Raw genomic sequence first — 19,815 nt, forward strand, 5'->3', positions numbered from 1 at the left:
TTAAACGTGAGTGGGGTTCCTAACTATGTGTTCTAGGTTTCAGAGAAGACATTGCGTAATGTTTCACAGAATGTCTTATCATGCCCACCAGTAACGAAACTGTAATTTTGCCAATTGTTGGATTCTCCTCCGATGATTATACAGGGTGTTACAAAAAGGTATGGCCAAACTTTCAGGAAACATTCCTCACACACACTGAAAGAAAATATGTTATGTGGACATGTGTCTGGAAACGCTTGCTTTCCATGTTAGAGCTCGTTTTATTACTTCTCTTCAAATCACATTAATCATGGAATGGAAACGCACAGCAACAGAACGTACCAGCGTGACTTGAAACACTTTGTTACAGGAAATGTTCAAAATGTCCTCCGTTAGCGAGGATACATGCATCCACCCTCCGTCGCATGGAATCCCTGATGCGCTGATGCAGCCCTGGGGAATGGCGTATTGTATCACAGCCATCCACAATACGAGCACGAAGAGCCTCTACATTTGGTACCGGGGTTGCATAGACAAGAGCTTTCAAATGCCCCCATAAATGAAAGTCAAGAGGGTTGAGGTCAGGAGAGCGTGGAGGCCATGGAATTGGTCCACCTCTACCAATCCATCGGTCACCGAATCTGTTGTTGAGAAGCATACGAACACTTCGACTGAAATGTGCAGGAGCTCCATCGTGCATGAACCACATGTTGTGTCATACTTGTAAAGGCACATGTTCTAGCAGCACAGGTAGAGTATCCCGTATGAAATCATGATAACATGCTCCATGGAGCATAGGTGGAAGAACAAGGGGCCCAATGAAGACATCACCAACAATGTCTGCCTGAACGTTCACAGAAAATCTGTGTTGATGACATGATTGCACAATTGCGTGCGGATTCTCATCAGCCCACACATGTTGATTGTGAAAATTTACAATTTGATCACGTTGGAATGAAGCCTCATCCGTAAAGAGAACATTTGCACTGAAATGAGGATTGACACATTGTTGGATGAACCATTCGCAGAAGTGTACCCGTGGAGGCCAATCAGCTGCTGATAGTGCCTGCACATGCTGTACATGATACGGAAACAACTGGTTCTCCCGTAGCACTCTCCATGCAGTGACGTGGTCAACGTTACCTTGTACAGCAGCAACTTCTCTGACGGTGATATTAGGGTTATCGTCAACTGCATGAAGAATTGCCTCGTCCATTGCAGGTGTCCTTGTCGTTCTAGGTCTTCCCCAGTCACGAGTCATAGGCTGGAATGTTCTGTGCTCCCTAAGACGCCGATCAGTTGCTTCGAACGTCTTCCTGTCAGTTCACCTTCGTTCTGGAAATCTGTCTCGATACAAACATACTGCGCCACAGCTATTGCTCTGTGCTAACCCATACATCAAATGGGCATCTGCCAACTCCGCATTTGTAAACATTGCACTGACTGTAAAACCACGTTCGTGATGAATACTAACCTGTTGAGGCTACATACTGATGTGCTTGATGCTAGTACTGTAGAGCAATGAGTCGCATGTCAACACAAGCACCGAAGTCAGCATTACCTTCCTTCAATTGGGCCAACTTGCGGTGAATCGAGGAAGTACAGTACATACTGACAAAACTAAAATGAGCTCTAACATGGAAATTAAGCGTTTCTGGACACATGTCCACATAACATCTTTTCTTTATTTCTGTGTGAGGAATGTTTCCTGAATGTTTGGCCGTACCTTTTTGTAACACCCTGTAGTATGATTGGGGAACTTACATACAAGTGAACATAGGTTCTCTCTAAAGTTTTTGGTTATGTTAGGCGAGTCTGGTGGGTGATAGAAAAATCTAGTTATCATTTTATGCATACCTGTGATACTGAGTCTTGCCTAGACAATCTCACATGCAGCTTCAATTTCTATCTCGGTAGATTTGAGTTTCTTGTCTTCTGCAACAAATACACCACCTCCATTTCCCATTTGCCTATCCTTTTGACATACACTTAAGTTTCCCCCAAAAATCTCACTGCTGTCAATTTCAGGCTTCAGTCAACTTTCTGTACCTAGTATTATGTGAGCTTCGCTGCTTTTGAGGAACACTTCAGGCTTTGCATCATTACTTTCCTGCACGCTTTTGATTATTTCTTCATCCATTAACGTTTGGTCCGTATCACAGTCTTCGTCATTCATCCACTTAGTAACATCTTCATCATCAATTTCTTCTCCTCCTGGAAGGTTGTGGAACATGTCATTGTACAAAGTAATTGATAATTCCGAATTGACTGGCTCATCGCTGTCACTCTATACTGGATCCAACTGGGCATCAACGGATGGCCACAGTTTTCTCCAGCTCTTCATTATGGTAATGCTCTCCACTTTACCCATGCTTCGGCTGCTTGGAAAACAACATCACGTATGTTAATTGCTTTCCACACCTTCAGCAAAGTCTTGATGGAGTAATTTTCACTTTCATTCAGCAAGGAGACTAGAAGTGAATGTCGATAATGACAATTAATTGATTCCTAAATTCCCTGGTCCATGGGCTGAATTAGGGCTGTCATGTTGGGTGGGAGAAAGAGTGCTTGTATACCCTCAGACTTTAGAGAAACATCTAAAGCATGACTGGGATCATTGTCAATTATAAGCATAGCTTTCAGTGGAAGCTTTTTCTTCTTCAGCTCTTTTCTCACTGCCAGGACAAAAATTTCATGGAACCACCGATAGAATATTTGTCTGTCCACGCTTTCTTCTGAGTGAAATACTGCACTGGTAGAGTATTTATGTCAATGTGTTGAAAACAACGTGGATGTTGGGATTTTCCAATCATCATATGCCGTAGTATATGACTCCCATTTGCATTACAGCATGCCTTCAATGTTATGCGCTGTTTCTGTTGCTTGTAGCCTCTAACTTCCATCTCGTTGTTGGCAGCTAATGTTTTTGAAGGAAGCATCTTGTAAAAGAGTCCTGTTTCATCAGCATTATACAAGGCATCAACAGTTAAATCTTCCTCTATTATCTTCCGTATCTTGCTTAGAAACTCATGTATCGTTAGCTGAGCGACTTTCCCCAGTAACTATCAGCTGCTGAATGCCATGTCGTTTTTTCCCGTTTGATAGCCAGCCTTCGCTCACTGCCATCAAGTTACTACCGCCAAGTTGTTTGTTAAATGCAGCTGCTTTTTACTTTATAATTGGCCCACTAACTGGAATTCCTTTACTGTGTTGTTGTATGAATGTCCAGATCTTCATTCTCGCTTTTTCACATGACCTTCCGTTTTCCCAACTCACTGTCCATTTGTGATCGAGTACTGTCGTATAACATCTTCTTTCCTTTTGATGTCATAAATAGTTGCTCATCCAACATTAAACTCAGCAGAAATGGCTTTCTGCAAAGAACCCTGATTTAACTTGTCTAAAATTTCGAGTTTCTGCTTGAGGTCTATTGTAACGTGTTTCCTTTTTAGAACACATGATTCTGAACTGTAAAGAAAGCTACAATTTCAAATACATTATATAAGCATTGTTGTACATGATAATTCGTTGTGCACATGTTTTTGGATGTGTGCCGGATTACTGAGGTGCTGGACTACTGAGGGTCGTATTAGTGAGAGTCTAGTGTACTTCACAGTTAACAATTAGGGTTTTAATACTTTCACATGTTGGTGGCACTGTTGTCAATCTTACATTGATACTTCAGGCTTTGCTTCAGATATTGTTATCTGGATTGGATGGAGAGTCACCGATCTAAAAAAAAAAAACCTTTTGTGTGCTTCCCACACACAGTCAGTTACCTGAGTAGCAACCTCTGATGTGTAGTGGACACCTGACCCATTTAGGGGGACCCTGCAGTTCTCAACCCTGTGGCAGAAGTCCACTAAGTTGCAGCCTAGCTTGTCACAGAACCTTTGAAGTCTTTCATTCAGTCCTTCCACACAACTCGTAACCAAAAGACCAAGATCAGTTCTGCGGACAATGCTGCAAATTATGAGCTTTGTTGAAACTTCACTCACAAGGCTGGTCTTCTCAATCTTCTCTGCCAGTTGCTAAAATAACCCAAGTATGACCTCGGATTCCAGATAACAGACATCATTTGTTTCAGTGTGTGCCACAATCTGCAGCTGATTGCACTCTATCCCCCCATTGGCTGCTGGAATAGCCCCTTCAACATTTTGAATGAGCCTCCCAGACATACTCACAGAGTGCACCTGCTGTCCTTTCCTTTTCCTTGCTGCCATTTGCATTACAGCATGCCTCAATGTTACACGCTGTTTCTGTTGCTTGTAGCCTCTAACTTCCATCTCGTTATTGGCAGCTAATGTTTTTGAAGGAAGCATCTTGTAAAAGAGTCCTGTTTCATCAGCATTATACAAGGCATCAACAGTTAAATCTTCCTCTATTATCTGAACTGCTGATGATTAACAGACCCTACACTTTTTTGTTTGCCTCCACTTGACACTGGACAAAACAGGTTTCCCCAAAGCAGGGGAAGGGAGTCCCATTGACTCAGTTTCAATCTCAGTAAAAGACAATATCTCAGACTTGTCAGTACAGTGCCCTGAGTCCTCCCTGGTCATGAGCACTCCGTACAGAATGCCTAGATCTCCCTTTGGCACACTGCAGAGGAGACAGGGTCCACATGAGAGGATAGTTCCTTGGGTACTTGTGGTACTGGTATCACAAGTACACGACTCTCCAACACACAAATTCTTAGCAGCTGCCAATTGTTTGATAGTAGTCATGGTGATTTCCAGCTGGTTACGAAGATCAGCCAACTCATCCGATGTTCAAGAACAGCATTCACAGTGGGGCTGCGTTTTGGCTGGTGAACTGCATTACAGGGTACTGAACAAATAACTTTAAATTTGGCCCACTGATTATCTTTTAATCTGTTGAATTAAATAGTTGCTAATTCCCTGTAAGAATTGAAGTAAATACACAAAACAAGATTTCTATTAAGACAACAAAAAAACCTGTGGCAAAAATTACTAGTTTCCTAAAATGTTTTGAGATTAATTATGGTTTTTAGAAAACTTGAAAACGGAGTTAATCTGTGATACATGTAGGTAATGTATAGATGTACAAACAATTGTCAAAACATCTGTGAAATGGCTCCAGGCTCTGAAAGATATATCTTAAGTAATAGAAGGAAATCTGTCTCCACAGACTGATCAGAAAAGATCACTGTTGTTCTGTAAAACTGTTTGAACTGTTGGGCATTCATTTGGACCAAAAACTGACATGAAATGCACACATAGAGCAGCTGTGTTCTAAATGTGGAGAATTGAAATAGAAGTATCTTAGACATAGAATACTCCAGGTTGTACATGTACCAAGATGACTTTAAATCTACTGATGTGAAGCTGTACGACAAATTACTGACAGTGTGCAAGATATAGAAGTACTTCTATTGTAGTAAGATTTATTGTTGTACCCATTTAATGTAAATACGTACTCTGTAAACTCGTCTGTGTATTTTAAAACAAACTGAAATTGATCATTATAAATTTTAATCGTAAAACTGATAGCAGCTATTTCAATATGAGTTGACTAATGACAAATAAATACATTATACGTGCATTCTGCTAAAAAGGTGAGGATTCCTTAGTAAGGGTTGAGAAAGCTAACCAGAGTAAACCATAATATCCATTCCATACATCCAAAATATACAGCTGTTATTATTTATTTATTTGGTTCAGGAAATAAATTTTTAGTACATTGTCTGTGCATATGATATAGGACAGGAAGAAAACAAAATTAATTTATTATTGCTGTAGTCATTCTGACTACATGATCACCACAATCCAAGTAGGTAATAATCTAGATTGACATATTACATTGCTTGTACATATGATAGCAGTACTTGTGAAATGAGGCTACATGATCACCACAACCAAAGTAAATTATACCTGAAGTAAATTAACAATATTTGTTTGATAAATGAAGTTTACTTGTGAAAATGTTCCAGAAATTCAGAGACAGACTAGAGGCAGTGGTCAAGCAAGAACTGTTTCACCTTTACTTTAAATGTATTTAATGCCAATGTGCATTTTAAGTAAGAATGCATGTTGATATATAACATAACTCCAGTATGGTATAATCCTCTTTTGCATAAATTTATACTTACTATGTTTACGTGTAGCTCAAGCTTCTACCAAGTTTCATATGCATGTAAATCATGTTTCTTTTGTAAAAATGAATATTTCATGTATATACAAACAAGGCAGTCGCAGTATTTTTAGACTTTTGAAAAGAGTTGTATTGGAATCACTGTATTTAACAGTCTTTATCACCCTAATAATCCTTTTCTGTATATGGCACCTGCTGGTGCAGGATGAGGTGGCTATGAGCCAGGATGGTGCCAGCGGGTGGTGGAGGCTAGGTGGGAGTTCAGGAGGCTCCAGAGAAGGGAGCTGCAAATGTAACAAGTTGTTTTATTGATGCATCTGCACTGCTTGATACACCGGCTAAGAGTCCAGATGGCCACTGAATTCTGCTGGGCTGGTAGCCTGCATGCCCCATGGTGCTGAAAAGACAAGGCACTGCACTGAGTGGCAGCAGTCTCATCAAGTAAGACAGCCGCACGATCCATGTGCCAGCAGGGTGATTTTCATAATGGCGTATCTGCTACAGCCCCAGGCAACACCTGGCCATGTCACAGCGGTGGACGCCCACCACAGTGAGACTCCTGTCTTGCGATGGCAGTAGATGACTGGTGTGCACTGGGAGCTACCCACTCCCCTCTGGGCAGGAGTCAGCTGTGTTGCTGGATATGACCTGGGAGGGACTTAATGCACAGATCTGCTGCCTTACCATTGCCTCAAACCAATTACTTTTGCTGCCAGGTCTATGACCTCATCGGGCACAGTTCTACCACCTTAGTTGGGCTGTGAGATTAAGAATAATTCTACTACAAAAATGACCAGTACCTATTGCCGGCAGCAGCATGCTTGTTGTGCATTTGAGCCACTACCAGTCATGTATCCTAAAACACTACTGTCAGTGTAGGAATCCACCTTACCCCATGCTCATTAGTCTGTGCAGTACTGCTGAGCTCGCTGTTTTGGCAAGCTAACCTCCCTCACAACACTGTGCTGACCGTGTTAAATTACTATGGTGACAACATCCTGCTCTTACCTGCTGTCAGCACTGCTGCAATACACTGCTTAGGCTCGCACTAACATGTGTATGTATGGTCACTACACTACATTACTCTCCCTCAGTGAGCAAGACCTTAAAACCTGTTCCGTGTAGGCAGGACCAGATGCTTGTATTAGGAAGACCTTTTGCTGATCCAAGAAAAACTGTTCTTCCACATTAATGACATGGTACTTTTCAATTCACATTCCCTGTACAATAAATACTTGAGGAGTAAAATGATGATATCCAGTTAGAGAATAAAAATAATAAAGGGACTACTTTCACCAATGAAAAATCCAAGAGATATGAGATAGAGACATCATAAGCAATTCAATGAGGAGGAGGTATAAAAAGTGCATCAAATAGGGCAAGCATACTAACACTTTATGGGTGTAGACTGTCTGATAATCCTGGATTCTGTTGAAACTACTGTATTTTTTGACATGACTAGAGAAAATTTTTTTTCATAATAGAAATTAATATCCCCACAGAGATAAGTTTATATTTTTTATACGAATAATGTCTGAATGTCTTGTTTAATGTTTTATAATTGTTTTGATGTTTTCAAAACCAATTTTTTTCTTCTTCACAAAAGATGCGCATTTGCTCATTGTTTGAATTGTAGTTTCCTTGCGTTGCCATTAAATCAGAGGTGCTATCGAGATTGTTTGAATTAATTCTTATTATGGTTATAAGCTTACCACAGTATTCCGTAAGCAAACAACACAAATTTCAAGATTTTGCTTGAGTATGGTTTCAGCTTGTAGCACGCACAAGCTTACACGTTTCTACCTCACAGTAAATGTCTTACTTAAACAATCAGTGAATGTGTCAAGAGTTGAATTAGCAACTTAACTCACATCATGCAGATGCTAACACAGGCTGAAGTCAAGCCGTTGCCTTACTCTTTAGCCTCTTGGCTCCACCTATATTCTCAAGAGCTGCCAGGTCATCCACATATTTCCTGACTCCATCCCACCATATCAACGTTGGCCTACTAAGAAGTCTCTTCCCTTATGGCACTATTATCACCACCCCTTCTCAGTACATACCCCAGCCATGCATTACACCTGCTTCTTATTACTACTATCTTACCTGCTTCATTGTATATTGATCCATAGTTTGTTTGTTTTTTCTTAACATCTTGTTTTCATAGGTAATAATTTTTCTCTCGCATCTTCTTGTTCTGTGTCCATGTTGGGGTTCCATATATTAAAACAAGTAATACAGTTGTCTTCTAAATATGGAGTTTCAATGTTTTTGTTAGCTGTTTACTGATGAATAGTTTATTAATTGCAAACATTCATCTCTCTGTAGACTTTATAAGCTCCATTATTTCCTCCCCCCCATGTTGTTATTCCGATTTACATGTCCTAGGCATTTGAGGGTTCAAGTCTTTTAAAAAGCATGCTTTCTACCCTCACTGCTTCCACTGCTTTTTCTTTATTTTTTGTGTTACCTTACACTCAGTTTTCTCTTAATTAATCATCAAATCTACTTTTTGTGGCCTTTTTTTGTGGAACTGGTTCTATAACTTTATCATTCTTTCTTTTGCCAGCAGATTAACACATGCCTCCCCTTTTACTTCATTAGATCTTTTAATCTTTTCTCTTAATATTCTTTGCTTTGCCTTAATTATTGCTAAGTTTTGATCACTTACCAATTCTACTTGTCATATTGCTTTGACCACCTTTGATCCCACTTGCATGTCTTAAATTTACCAATACGTGTTCAGTGTAGTAGATGTACCTCCCAAGGGGAATATTCTGGTTCCTAAGTGTATCTTTTCATGTGGCAACATTGTACCATCTGTCTCAAAGTCTGATAAACACAGATAGGTAATAACGAAAGAAAGGCAAACTGGACGTATAAAGGCATTTGAAGTATCAAGAAAGGAAAGGTGATTGGAGATAACCAATTGTCAATGGATATAGTTGAAACTGGGAGAAAAGTAACACAAAGAAATTTAAAAAACTATTTAATGAATATCTGAATTTCCCAAAACTGGAACAATGTTCTAACTGTTCCAGGTCAAGGAAGAGGAGAATGACAAGATAACAATCCTTTTCATCTTTGTCTTCATAATATACAAGGTGTTCCCTAACATCATCACTGTTATGTAGAAAACCATTGGATTTTAACCAATCAAAGGAATAACCTGGCTTTTGAAGTGGGTATAATACAAAAGACAGTTGCAGGTTATTAATCAAATTAAAGAATGGAGCAAAGAATAAGAGTTATTGCATTGCCAGGGGTCTCAGATTTTGAGAAAGCTTTTGACTCTGTTTTTTTAAAACATCAACACTAGTGACCTCGAGTATCAAGAAGAATATATGTATATCAGTGCTACACCTTCTATTAGAATTCATCAGGATAACATTTAGAATTAAAAAAGTGAGTCGTGCCAAGTGATCCTCCCAATTGGCTGTTCAAAATTTTTGTTGGAAATGAAACGCTTGTAGCCCGACGTAAATAGCAGTGAAAGGTGGTAAATTGAACAGAACCCTTTGTTCCATGAAGCACTGAAGCCTTGTATTGTAATCAGAGCTTATAATGATTTTTTATTATTTTTCTGCTAGATATAGTTTTCTTAAAATGTAGGAGTTCCAGCTAATGTCTTCTGCTATCTGATTTGACACAACCCATAACACTGAAATGTTTAATTTTTTCAGGTTGTTGCTGGTAAATTGATCCATTTGAGAATGGAAATTGGTTACAGCACATGTAAAAAAGAAACTGAAATTAATTCTGGAGACTGTTCAGTAAGAAAGGACTTGGTAAGGCAATAAAATTTTAATGTGCAATTAATTTTAAATATGCAATGTTGTTGTGGTTTTCAGCTCTCCATGCTACCTTGTCTTGTGCAAGCCCCTTCATCTCTGAGTAATTACTGCAACCTACATCCTTCCAATTCTGCTTAGTGTATTCCATCTCTTAGTCTTCCTCCATGCTTCCCTCCAATACTAAATTGGTGATCACTTCATGCCTCGGAACATGTCCTACAAGCCAATCCCTTCTTCTAGTCAAGTTGTGCCACAAATTCCTCTTCTCACCAATCCATTTCAGTACCTCGTCATGAGTTATATGATGTACCCATCTAATTTTCAGCATTCTTTTGTAGCATCACATTTCAGAAACTTCTATTCCTTTCCTGTCGAAACTGTTTATTGCCCATATTTCACTTCCATACATGGCTACAGTCCATACAAATACTTTCAGAAGAGACTTCCTGACACTTAAATCTATAATTGATGTTAACAAATTTCTCTTCTTCAGAAATGCTTTCCTTGCCATTGCCAGTCTACATTTTATACCCTATCTACTTTGACCATCATTTGTTATTTTGCTGCCCAAAAAGCAAAACTCATCTACTACTTCAAGTGTCTCATTTCCTAATCTAATTCTCTCAGATCACCTTATTTAATTAGACTACATTCCATTATTTTCATTTTGCTTTTGTTGATGTTCATTTTATATCCTCTTGTCAAGACACTGTGCATTCCATTCAACTTCTCATCAAAGTCCTTTGCTGTCTCTGAGAGAATTATGTCATTGACAAACCTCAAGGTTTTTATTTCTTCTCCCTGGATTTTAATTCCTACTCCAGATTTTTCGTTTGCTTACTTTATTGCTTGCTTGGTATACAGACTGAATAACATCGGGGATAGGCTACAACCCTGTATCACTCCTTCCTCAACCACTGCTTCCCTTTCATGCCCCTCGACTCTTATAACTGCCATCTTGTTTCTCTACAAATTGTAAATAGCCTTTTGCTTCCTATATTTTACCCCTGCCTCCTTCAGAATTTGAATGAGAGTATTCCAATCAACATTGTCAAAAGCTTTCTCTAAGTCTACAAATGCTATAAACTTAGGTTTGCCTTTCCTTAACTTGTCTTCTATGGGAAGTCGTAGGGTCAGTATTACCTCGCATGTTCCCAAATTCCTACAGAGTCCAAACTGATCTTCCCCGTCTGCTTCTACCATTTTTTTCCATTTGTCTGTAGAGAATCCGTGTTAGTATTTTGCAACTGCGACTTATTAAATGATAGTTTGGTAATTTTCACACCTGTCAGCACCTGCTTTCTGTGGGATTGGTATTATTATATTCTTCTTGAAGTCTACGAGTATTTCACCTGTTTCATACCTCTTGCTCACCACATGGAAGAGTTTTGTCATGGCTGGCTCTCCCAGGGTTATCAGTAGTTCTAATGAAATGGTGTATACTCTCAGGGCCTTGTTTCAAGTTAGGTATTTCAGCACTGTGTGAAATTCTTCACATAGCATCGTATCTCCAAACTCATCTTCATCTACGTCCTCTTCCATTTCTGTAATACTGCCCTTAAGTATGTTGCCCTTGTATAGACCCTCTACAGACTCCTTCCATTTTTCTGCTTTCCCTCCTTTGCTTACGACTAGTTTTTCATCAGAGCTCTTGATATTAATATATCACAGTAATAATGTTATTTATATAAGCTGAAAGCTTACAGTTAAAAACGTTACTAAAATTTTGTGGTTGGTTACAAGATACTCGAACCTGGAAAACAAAATGTTGACTATAATGTCAAAGAAAGGTGCAGAATGGTGTACAACTATGCACTTGTTGCATTAATTCACCATGAAAATCTGAGGTTTTGACAGTAACTGAAACATCCTTCACCATAAAGAAGTAAGAGAGTCGCATAGATGTAGCAGATGTAGTAGTGTCCACTGTGACTAGAAATTACATTTGCAACATCATTGTTTCTATCTCAATGTGTTACATGAGACTTAAGTTGTTGCTGTGTCTCAGTATCAAGTGCCACTACTGTGCATTCCTGAGTGTGTGGCCTGTATTTCTGCTAAAATTGTTGACACACATTCTAATTCCATAGCATCCTCAATGATTGAATCCAAATAGCTTGGAGTGTGGGCTAGAATCTGTCTCTGCTCAAACAAGATTTTTCGTTTATGTATGAGGCTTTTCTCAGCAGCCACTGATTTTTCTAGATTCCTGTGCTGGCTGTGCCACAGATTGTCAGTACAGCTGTGGGAAGTGGTTCAGATACACTGTCCCCTGTAGCTATGGCCACATGCATGTGGACTATTATAATTGCTTGACTCTGAGGCAATGACTATCCTACGTAGAATGCAATGTATATTTAATTTTCTTAGGCAGTAAAGAGAGTGTTTACTTTGATGTCTGTTTAAGATTCATTTAGATTTACTTGACATTAATACACAGAATAGAAGGTTTGTCACATGCAAACCTTGATGTGTTGCTTGGAGAATGCTCACTTTATCTCAGGTGCTCAGTATCCAATTTGTCAGACTACAAAGCTTACACAATTTATTTTGGAGCCAAGATGGATCTTTTCTGACATGATTCCAGCTGTATGTAACATTGTTAAACAGCTGATTTTTTGGGCAGGATGATGCGAACTGTACCCATTGAGAAATCAGACTATATGAGTCAGTGTCCAACACACCAGGTTTCCAAGGCAACTGTCTAACTTTGGAAATATCCTGGCAGGCTAAAACTGTGTGCCATACTGAGACTTGAATCTGGGATCATTGTCTTTCATAGGCAAGCCGGCCGCGTTGGCCATGCGGTTCTGGCGCTGCAGTCCGGAACCGCGGGACTGCTACGGTCGCAGGTTCGTATCCTGCCTCGGGCGTGGGTGTGTGTGATGTCCTTAGGTTAGTTAGGTTTAAGTAGTTCTAAGTTCTAGGGGACTTATGACCTAAGATGTTGAGTCCCATAGTGCTCAGAGCCATTTTTTTCTTTCATAGGCAAGTGCTCACTGACTGAGCTATCCAAGCTCACCCTCACAGCTGTACTTCTTCTCCCACAGCTTTACTTGCTGCCCTGCAGCTTTACTTGCTCCCCCACGGCGGTGCCTGCTCCCCCGCGGCGGTGCCTGCCTGCTCCCCCGCAACAGTGCTTCCTCCCCCACAGCTTTACCTTCACCAGTATCTCATCTCCTGAAGATGAGCAGATTGCTGCTCACCTTACCTGTTAGGTCATTTATGTATATAGAGAACAAGAGAAGTCTTGTCACACTTGGGAACTCCTGATTATACTCGTCAGTCATGAATACTTGCCATGAAGGACAACATACTGGGTTTTATTACTAAAGAAGTCCTCGAGCCACTTGTGTATCTGGAAACCTATTCAATTTGTTCTGACATTCATTAATAGTCTGGATTGGGGCACTGCTTTGCTTTCTCTAATTGTAGAAATATGGAATCTGCCTGTTGCCCTACATCTGTGGTTCACGGGATATCATCTGAGAAAAGGACAAGCTGAATTTTGTAGGTCTGATGCTTTCTAAATCTGTGCTGATTTGTGAACAGAAGCTTGTCTAGAATATATTAGACTTCCGCAACCCACCAGTGTTAAAGATATTGGTCTGTAATTTTGCAGATCCTTTCTTTCACTCTTCTTATGTACAGGAGTCGCCTGCACTCTTTTCCATTCACTTTGGGAGAGATTGCCATAAACACGACCTAAGTAACGGGCCAATGCTATAGAGTACTCTCAGTACTTGGGATTCCATCTAGACTGGTGATTTATTTATTTTCAACTCTCTCAGCAGCTTCTCAGTGCTAGGGATTCCTATTTCTATATTCTCCATATTGGAGATACCACACACTTATATGTTTGTGACTAGTACAGTGCCATCTGTCACAAAGCGAAAAAAGTGGTCCATTCATATTTCTTTACGTACTGCATGAATATGAAATAAAAAATGGGGGTTCCTATCTAAAAAAAATGCAGTTGATATCCGTTTGACCTATGGCAGCACCATCTAGCGGGCCACCCATAGCGCCTTCTAGTTTCCCCTTCAAGCTAGACGAGTTTCATTCTTTGTAGTTTTCTCGTTTGATGCTTATTTTGTGAGATATTTGGCCCGGTCACTATCAATGGACCACCTTGTATACAATTTATCTTCCACCTAGTCCAAGCGACTTTAAGATGTAACAGGGAATTTCTTCATCTTCTTGTTTTATGACAAATACAAATTAATAATGCAGTGATTTGTTTTAATTTACTTGAATATATATTAACCACTTTACCTCATGTAATGTGTTTCAACTGCGCAAATCTGTGTTGGTGTGCTTTTGGCTATCTGGCACTAAACAGTCACTAATATGGCAAGAGGGTTTCTCCATAATTGTGTACTTACATGGAGCCAATAAAAGTAACCACTACGCGCGCGCGCACACACACACACACACACACACACACACACACACACACACACACACACACACACACCGTGCGCGCGCGCGCGAGAAGTGTGGGTCCCGAGCCTTTCCATAATTCCTTCCTTTTTTGTATTGCCATACTGGTCTCTACTTTTACTGTTTTCTCACGTGCATTTTCCATTGTTAACTGTTGCAACACTGTAGTAATGCCACCGTTGGTAATGCCATGGGGGAAGGTACAATATATTGCTGACTGGCTCGCGTCTACAACAGTAGCTAGCTGTGCGTAGTGAATTGGGTGAGCGAGCAACACTGCTTTGCTGAGGCTTGCTTGAAGATCATTAAATGCTTTGTCCATTTCTTGTGTCCACTTAATTATTCGTCAACCTTTGGCGTCACGTCCCTTGAGTGCATCAGTGAGTGGTGCTTTCACCATAGCTGTTGCTGGCAGGTGACGTCTATAAAAATTTATTACTCCCCTGTATCATTGTAGCTCTTGGTAGTGTGTCAGTTTTGGAAGGGCCTGTATCGCCGCGATCTTCTCTGGCAGAAGCAATATACCTTCTGATGACACAGTATGGCCTAGGAAAGTGACTTGTTTCTTGTGCATGATGCATTTATTTTAGTTTAAAACGACTCCGTAGTCAGATAGACGCTTGCGAAGTTGACACAGATGCTGTTCATGTGTTTGACTATCCGGAGAGGAAACCAAGATGCCATAAAGATAAGCAAAGCAAAATGTTAATCCCTTTATCGCTTGGTCGATAAAATGCTGCCAAGTCTGTGCTGCGTTCTTAAGGCCAAAAGGCATAAATAAAAACTCAAATAATCCAAATGGTGTAATCACAGCTGCCTTCTGAACATCTCTTGGAGCCACCGGTATCTGGTCGTATGCTTTCTTGCAATCGAGGGCGCTAAAAATTTCGCGCCGGCCAAAGCACGGGTGAAGTCCTGTATATTAGGTACTGGGTATCTATTTGGAATGGTTCTTGAGTTTAATGCTTGGTAATCCCCACATGGTCTCCATGATCCATCTTTCTTACGTACTAAGTGTAGGGGTGAAGACCATGGACTGTCTGACCGGCGAATTATTCCCGACTGTAACATTTCCTCGAATATTGACTTAGTTTCTGTCAATCTCTGTGGTGCGATTCTACGTGCTCATCGCAAAATTGGTTGTCCTGGCGTGGTACGAATATAGTGAACCATACTATTTTAACTTCTTTTGTCTGTCTGTCAGAACATCTCCAATTCTTCTCTTCGTCATGTAGCTTTTCAGCTACAGAGTTGCCAATCGCCTGTAGCTTCTCACAAGTTGTATGCCCTTTAGTGCTTGATATTGCACTGTTGTCTGTCAGATTTAACAAACGTTTTCCTTGTAAGTTGACTGCCAACTCGAAATGTGCCAGAAAATCAGCGCCTATAATAGGTTCTGATATACCAGCTATCACAAAAGACCAGGTAAACTGTTTGGTAAAACCCACATCAATCTTGCACACTTTACATCCGTACGTGTTAATCACAGAGTTATTCACTGCCTTCAAACGTGCCTGTATGTCTTTTTCGTTGTGTGGTGCATGGCTGACAGGAAGCGAACTAATGTCGCCCCCCGGTATCCACCAAAAACCTTGTACCCGTAAGTACGTCTGATACATACAATCTTTTCGAAGCAGGAGGCATATGTATTGACGATTGCTGTCGCTGACATGAAAACACTGCACTGTTTCTGTACATATCTTGGTTGCCTGAGGAGGCACATGGTGATGTACATCTTGTAGCATCTCTCCCAAAACGTTTATGGTACCAACACACCTTACTCTCATCCTCTTTTTGACTTCGTATTTCACGCCCAGCCCGGTCTCTCTTGTGCTTAAAGATAACTTGTGGTCACTGTAGTGTGCGTAGCTGCGTTCGCAAATCCTCTATTGCAATTTTTAAATCTCTAATTTCGTTTGAACTTTTTGTTGTTTGTCGCGTTGTGACCACGGCACAGTTTACTGTTATATTGTCAGTTTGGTCTTGCTGGTAATGGTAGTTATCGTACGTGGCATCTGTTGGCGTCATTGCGACTGTTGCAGTAGGCTCATGCGTCTCGTAGATTCTGTCTGCAGCGAGCAGCAGTTTGTCAACTGATCTTTCGTTGTATATAACTACTGTAGTTCTTACTTGCGTTGGTAGCTGTTGTTGCCATACATGGAGTAACAGTCTATCAGAGACTGTCGAACTATCTACCAGGCTGCATAAATGACGCCAGTATTCTGATGGGGTCCTATCTCCCTGTTTCTCTCAGTACAGTACATGTTTGACTCTGATCTCGACTGACTTCACACACCAAGAAATTAATTCTTCTTTCAGTCTACAATATGCTCCTTCTGTAGGTGGGTTCACTATGTCAGATATCAAGCCGAGGTCTGATGGTCCAAATTACTTATCACCAAGGTGAACTTCTCGTGATCAATGACTATTCTTTGTTGTAGAAATATATTTTCCATTACTGCGAACCATGTGTGTGGCTGAGAAGGCATGCATGGGGGCGCTCGTAATTGCAACTGTTGAGTTGGTGAAGCGTTGAAACCAGTGGGTAGTTCCATTGCTGTTACTTGCTGTGGTTGTGCTGCAGTAGTCCCAGTTTCCGATGATGTTGCCTTGCTGGTGTATGCCATGGTTGTTGAACCAACGTCATTCCTTTGGTTCGGTATATGCTTGAAGTTCATATCTTTCGAAATATGCAACTGTTAAGTTTGTATCTCATTCTGAAGCCTATGAATTTCTTCCGTTATCGAACCGTATCATTTGCCGTCATCGTTCATTGCTTTTGCAGTTAATGTTCGATGTAGCTAACGAAAAGTTTAAAGTTCCTTAATTGGAAGCCACCAATTACGTAGGTGACTTGCCTACAACAAATAATTGCATAGCCATCTGCAAAGTTGCACTGGATCACAAGGTGCATTTTCAGGTTTTCCATTGTCAAAGATCTACGGTTGTCACTGAGGATAGTTTTGTACCTGGAAAAGCCCCTCTCCACTTCACAAGACGTCACTGGAGCGTATTTGAAGATAGCCAGGTCACTGGAGTTCAGCTTTGTTTCAGTATCTTCAAATGTTGTGGCATTCCCTGAAAGACTGTCACTAATTTTGCACAGTGTAGAATATCCAAGATTCCATTGGAAAACAATTTTCAATTTGGTTTTCACTTCAGCTACATGACCACGAGCTCGACCCAACTCAGTCTGCACTTGTTGCACAATACTCAGGGCCTCACATAGCTGACTGCCAACAGCTTCCAGTCGTTTGATGGCTTTTGATATCACTGAAAAATTGGCGTTGATGTATGCCAAGTTTTGAGACAATGTATCTGTAAACACTTCTTTCACAATTTTGATAGCACTTGATTCATCGCTATCAAGCTCACAGAAGATTGTCTTTATTTGGGTGTAGTTGGTGCAGTAATACTCAGCAGCATTAAGCCAAGAACCCCATCGTGTAAGAACAGGTTTAGGTGGGAGGGACGTTGACGGTGCTTGTTCCTTGAATCTCTGCACCCGTAGCGGAGCCTTCACATAGATTTTCTTGCCACAGGAAATTAATTTGTCCACGTCAGGGTAATTTGATCACACCTCTTCGGCAACTTTGTGCAACGCATGTGCAAGGCAAGTGGCATACACCATACTGGGGTAGAGAATCTGAAGCCCTTTGGCTGCTTTAGCCATATATGAAGCACCATCTGTTACAAGCAGCAAAACATTCTCTCTTTTCACACCATCCAGCCACAGTAGCTTCAGAGAGCTGTCAAACAAAATAGCAATCATCGAATTGTTTACTCTTATCGAGAGCTTCACACGTTAGTAGGAACGTATCTCCAGGGCCATCAACTTTTAGAACGCCAACAACATCCATTTGCAATATATTGCCCACTAATATCTGTAGTTTCATCTATTGACAGCCAGATCTTTTACTCAGCAATAGTAATTCATATTCTGTAGAAAACATCATTGTAGCATATGGATAAATAGTTCTTTCTCAGTGTAGATTCATCTGGAGCTGGATGTGTTGTGTATTTCTCCAAGAACCGTCTGAAGAGTGGATTCTTCAGCTTTTCCAATGGGATGTTGCAGGACACCATCATCTCACACAAATAATGTTGATCGTCGGTAAAGCAGATGCCAGACTGAGATTCATTGGAAGAATCCTAAGGAAATGCAATCCGAAAACAAAGGAATTAGGTTACAGTACGCTTGTTTGCCCACTGCTTGAATACTGCTCAGCAGTGTGGGATCCGTACCAGATAGGGTTGATAGAAGATATAGAGAAGATCCAACGGAGAGCAGCGCGCTTCGTTACAGGATCATTTAGTAATCACGAAAGCGTTACGGAGATGATAGATAAACTCCAGTGGAAGACTCTGCAGGAGAGACGCTCAGTAGCTCGGTACGGGCTTTTGTCAAAGTTTCGAGAACATACCTTCACCGAAGAGTCAAGCAGTATATTGCTCCCTCCTACGTATATCTCGCGAAGAGACCATGAGGATAAAATCAGAGAGATTAGAGCCCACACAGAGGCATACCGACAATCCTTCTTTCCACAAACAATACGAGACTGGAATAGAAGGGAGAACCGATAGAGGTACTCGAGGTACCCTCCGCCACACACCTTCAGGTGGCTTGCGGAGTATGGATGTAGATGTAGATGTAGAAATCCTTGCAGAATGATTGCACAGTTGACAATTGACCTGTCTGTTCAAATAACAGCGTTCGCCTGCTGTTATTTTCAGCATTTCGTTTCACACAGCTGCTGTGTTTAGCAGTATTACATTGTTGTTGCACATTAAAGCGCTTTTCTGCACTAACTTTTAACTTCACACAGCTTACAAAATAATATTTTCCCATCAGTACTAAAGAACTTCTCTCCAAATTCTCAAACATATCCTTGCAACTTCATGCTGTCAGAGCACTTTGCTTTAGGCATGTTGAATAAGGCAAAGGCTGTATTCAAACTGGTTACTGGGAACACCTGTGCGACTGCGATGATTATTACGGCAGAAGCCACCTTTGTTGGCTCTGAGAGCATATTGTTGACTCTGCGCAACAATGTTTTAAGTTCGGGAAATGGCTGTTGTGGTACACCGATTTTCTGCTACAGTCCTGAGAAATAAAGCTGTGTACTAATTTATCTGTTTATCTTTCATAATAGCGCGTTAAACATTGTCTCATGAGCAACATATTCATTTTCTTATTCGCGTGTCGCTTAAGATACGAGAAAAATGGTATACGCATTTTTGGCAAAAGTTGATGGAAATATGACCTGTTAGCCACATTATGAGCTATTACTAAAATTTGTTGAAATATGACTATATGCACAATCAAAATACATTTTTTGACACTAAAATTCCTAGATTTGTGTATAAATTGTTCTAAAATTCACCCTATAGTTCAGAAAAAAATATGACTTGTCATTAAAATCCGGGCCCTAGTGATCATTCAACTTGGAAGTCTGGATAACCCTGCCTTTCAGGACACCCAGTA

At 40.6% G+C, this 19,815-nt stretch overlaps 1 protein-coding gene across 2 annotated transcripts in view; it reads left to right on the plus strand.

Annotated features, from left to right (window-relative positions):
• Positions 1 to 19,815, plus strand: part of LOC126187817 (uncharacterized) — a 256,419-nt gene that overhangs the window by 96,927 nt on the left and 139,677 nt on the right. For both annotated transcript variants that reach the window (XM_049929105.1, XM_049929104.1), the window contains exon 12: positions 9,777 to 9,881. In XM_049929105.1, coding sequence (XP_049785062.1) covers positions 9,777 to 9,881 — 105 coding nt within the window. The remainder of the gene's footprint in view (positions 1 to 9,776; positions 9,882 to 19,815) is intronic.

The sequence above is a fragment of the Schistocerca cancellata genome, chromosome 5, assembly GCF_023864275.1.
Source record: "Schistocerca cancellata isolate TAMUIC-IGC-003103 chromosome 5, iqSchCanc2.1, whole genome shotgun sequence".
Lineage (NCBI taxonomy): Eukaryota > Metazoa > Arthropoda > Insecta > Orthoptera > Acrididae > Schistocerca > Schistocerca cancellata.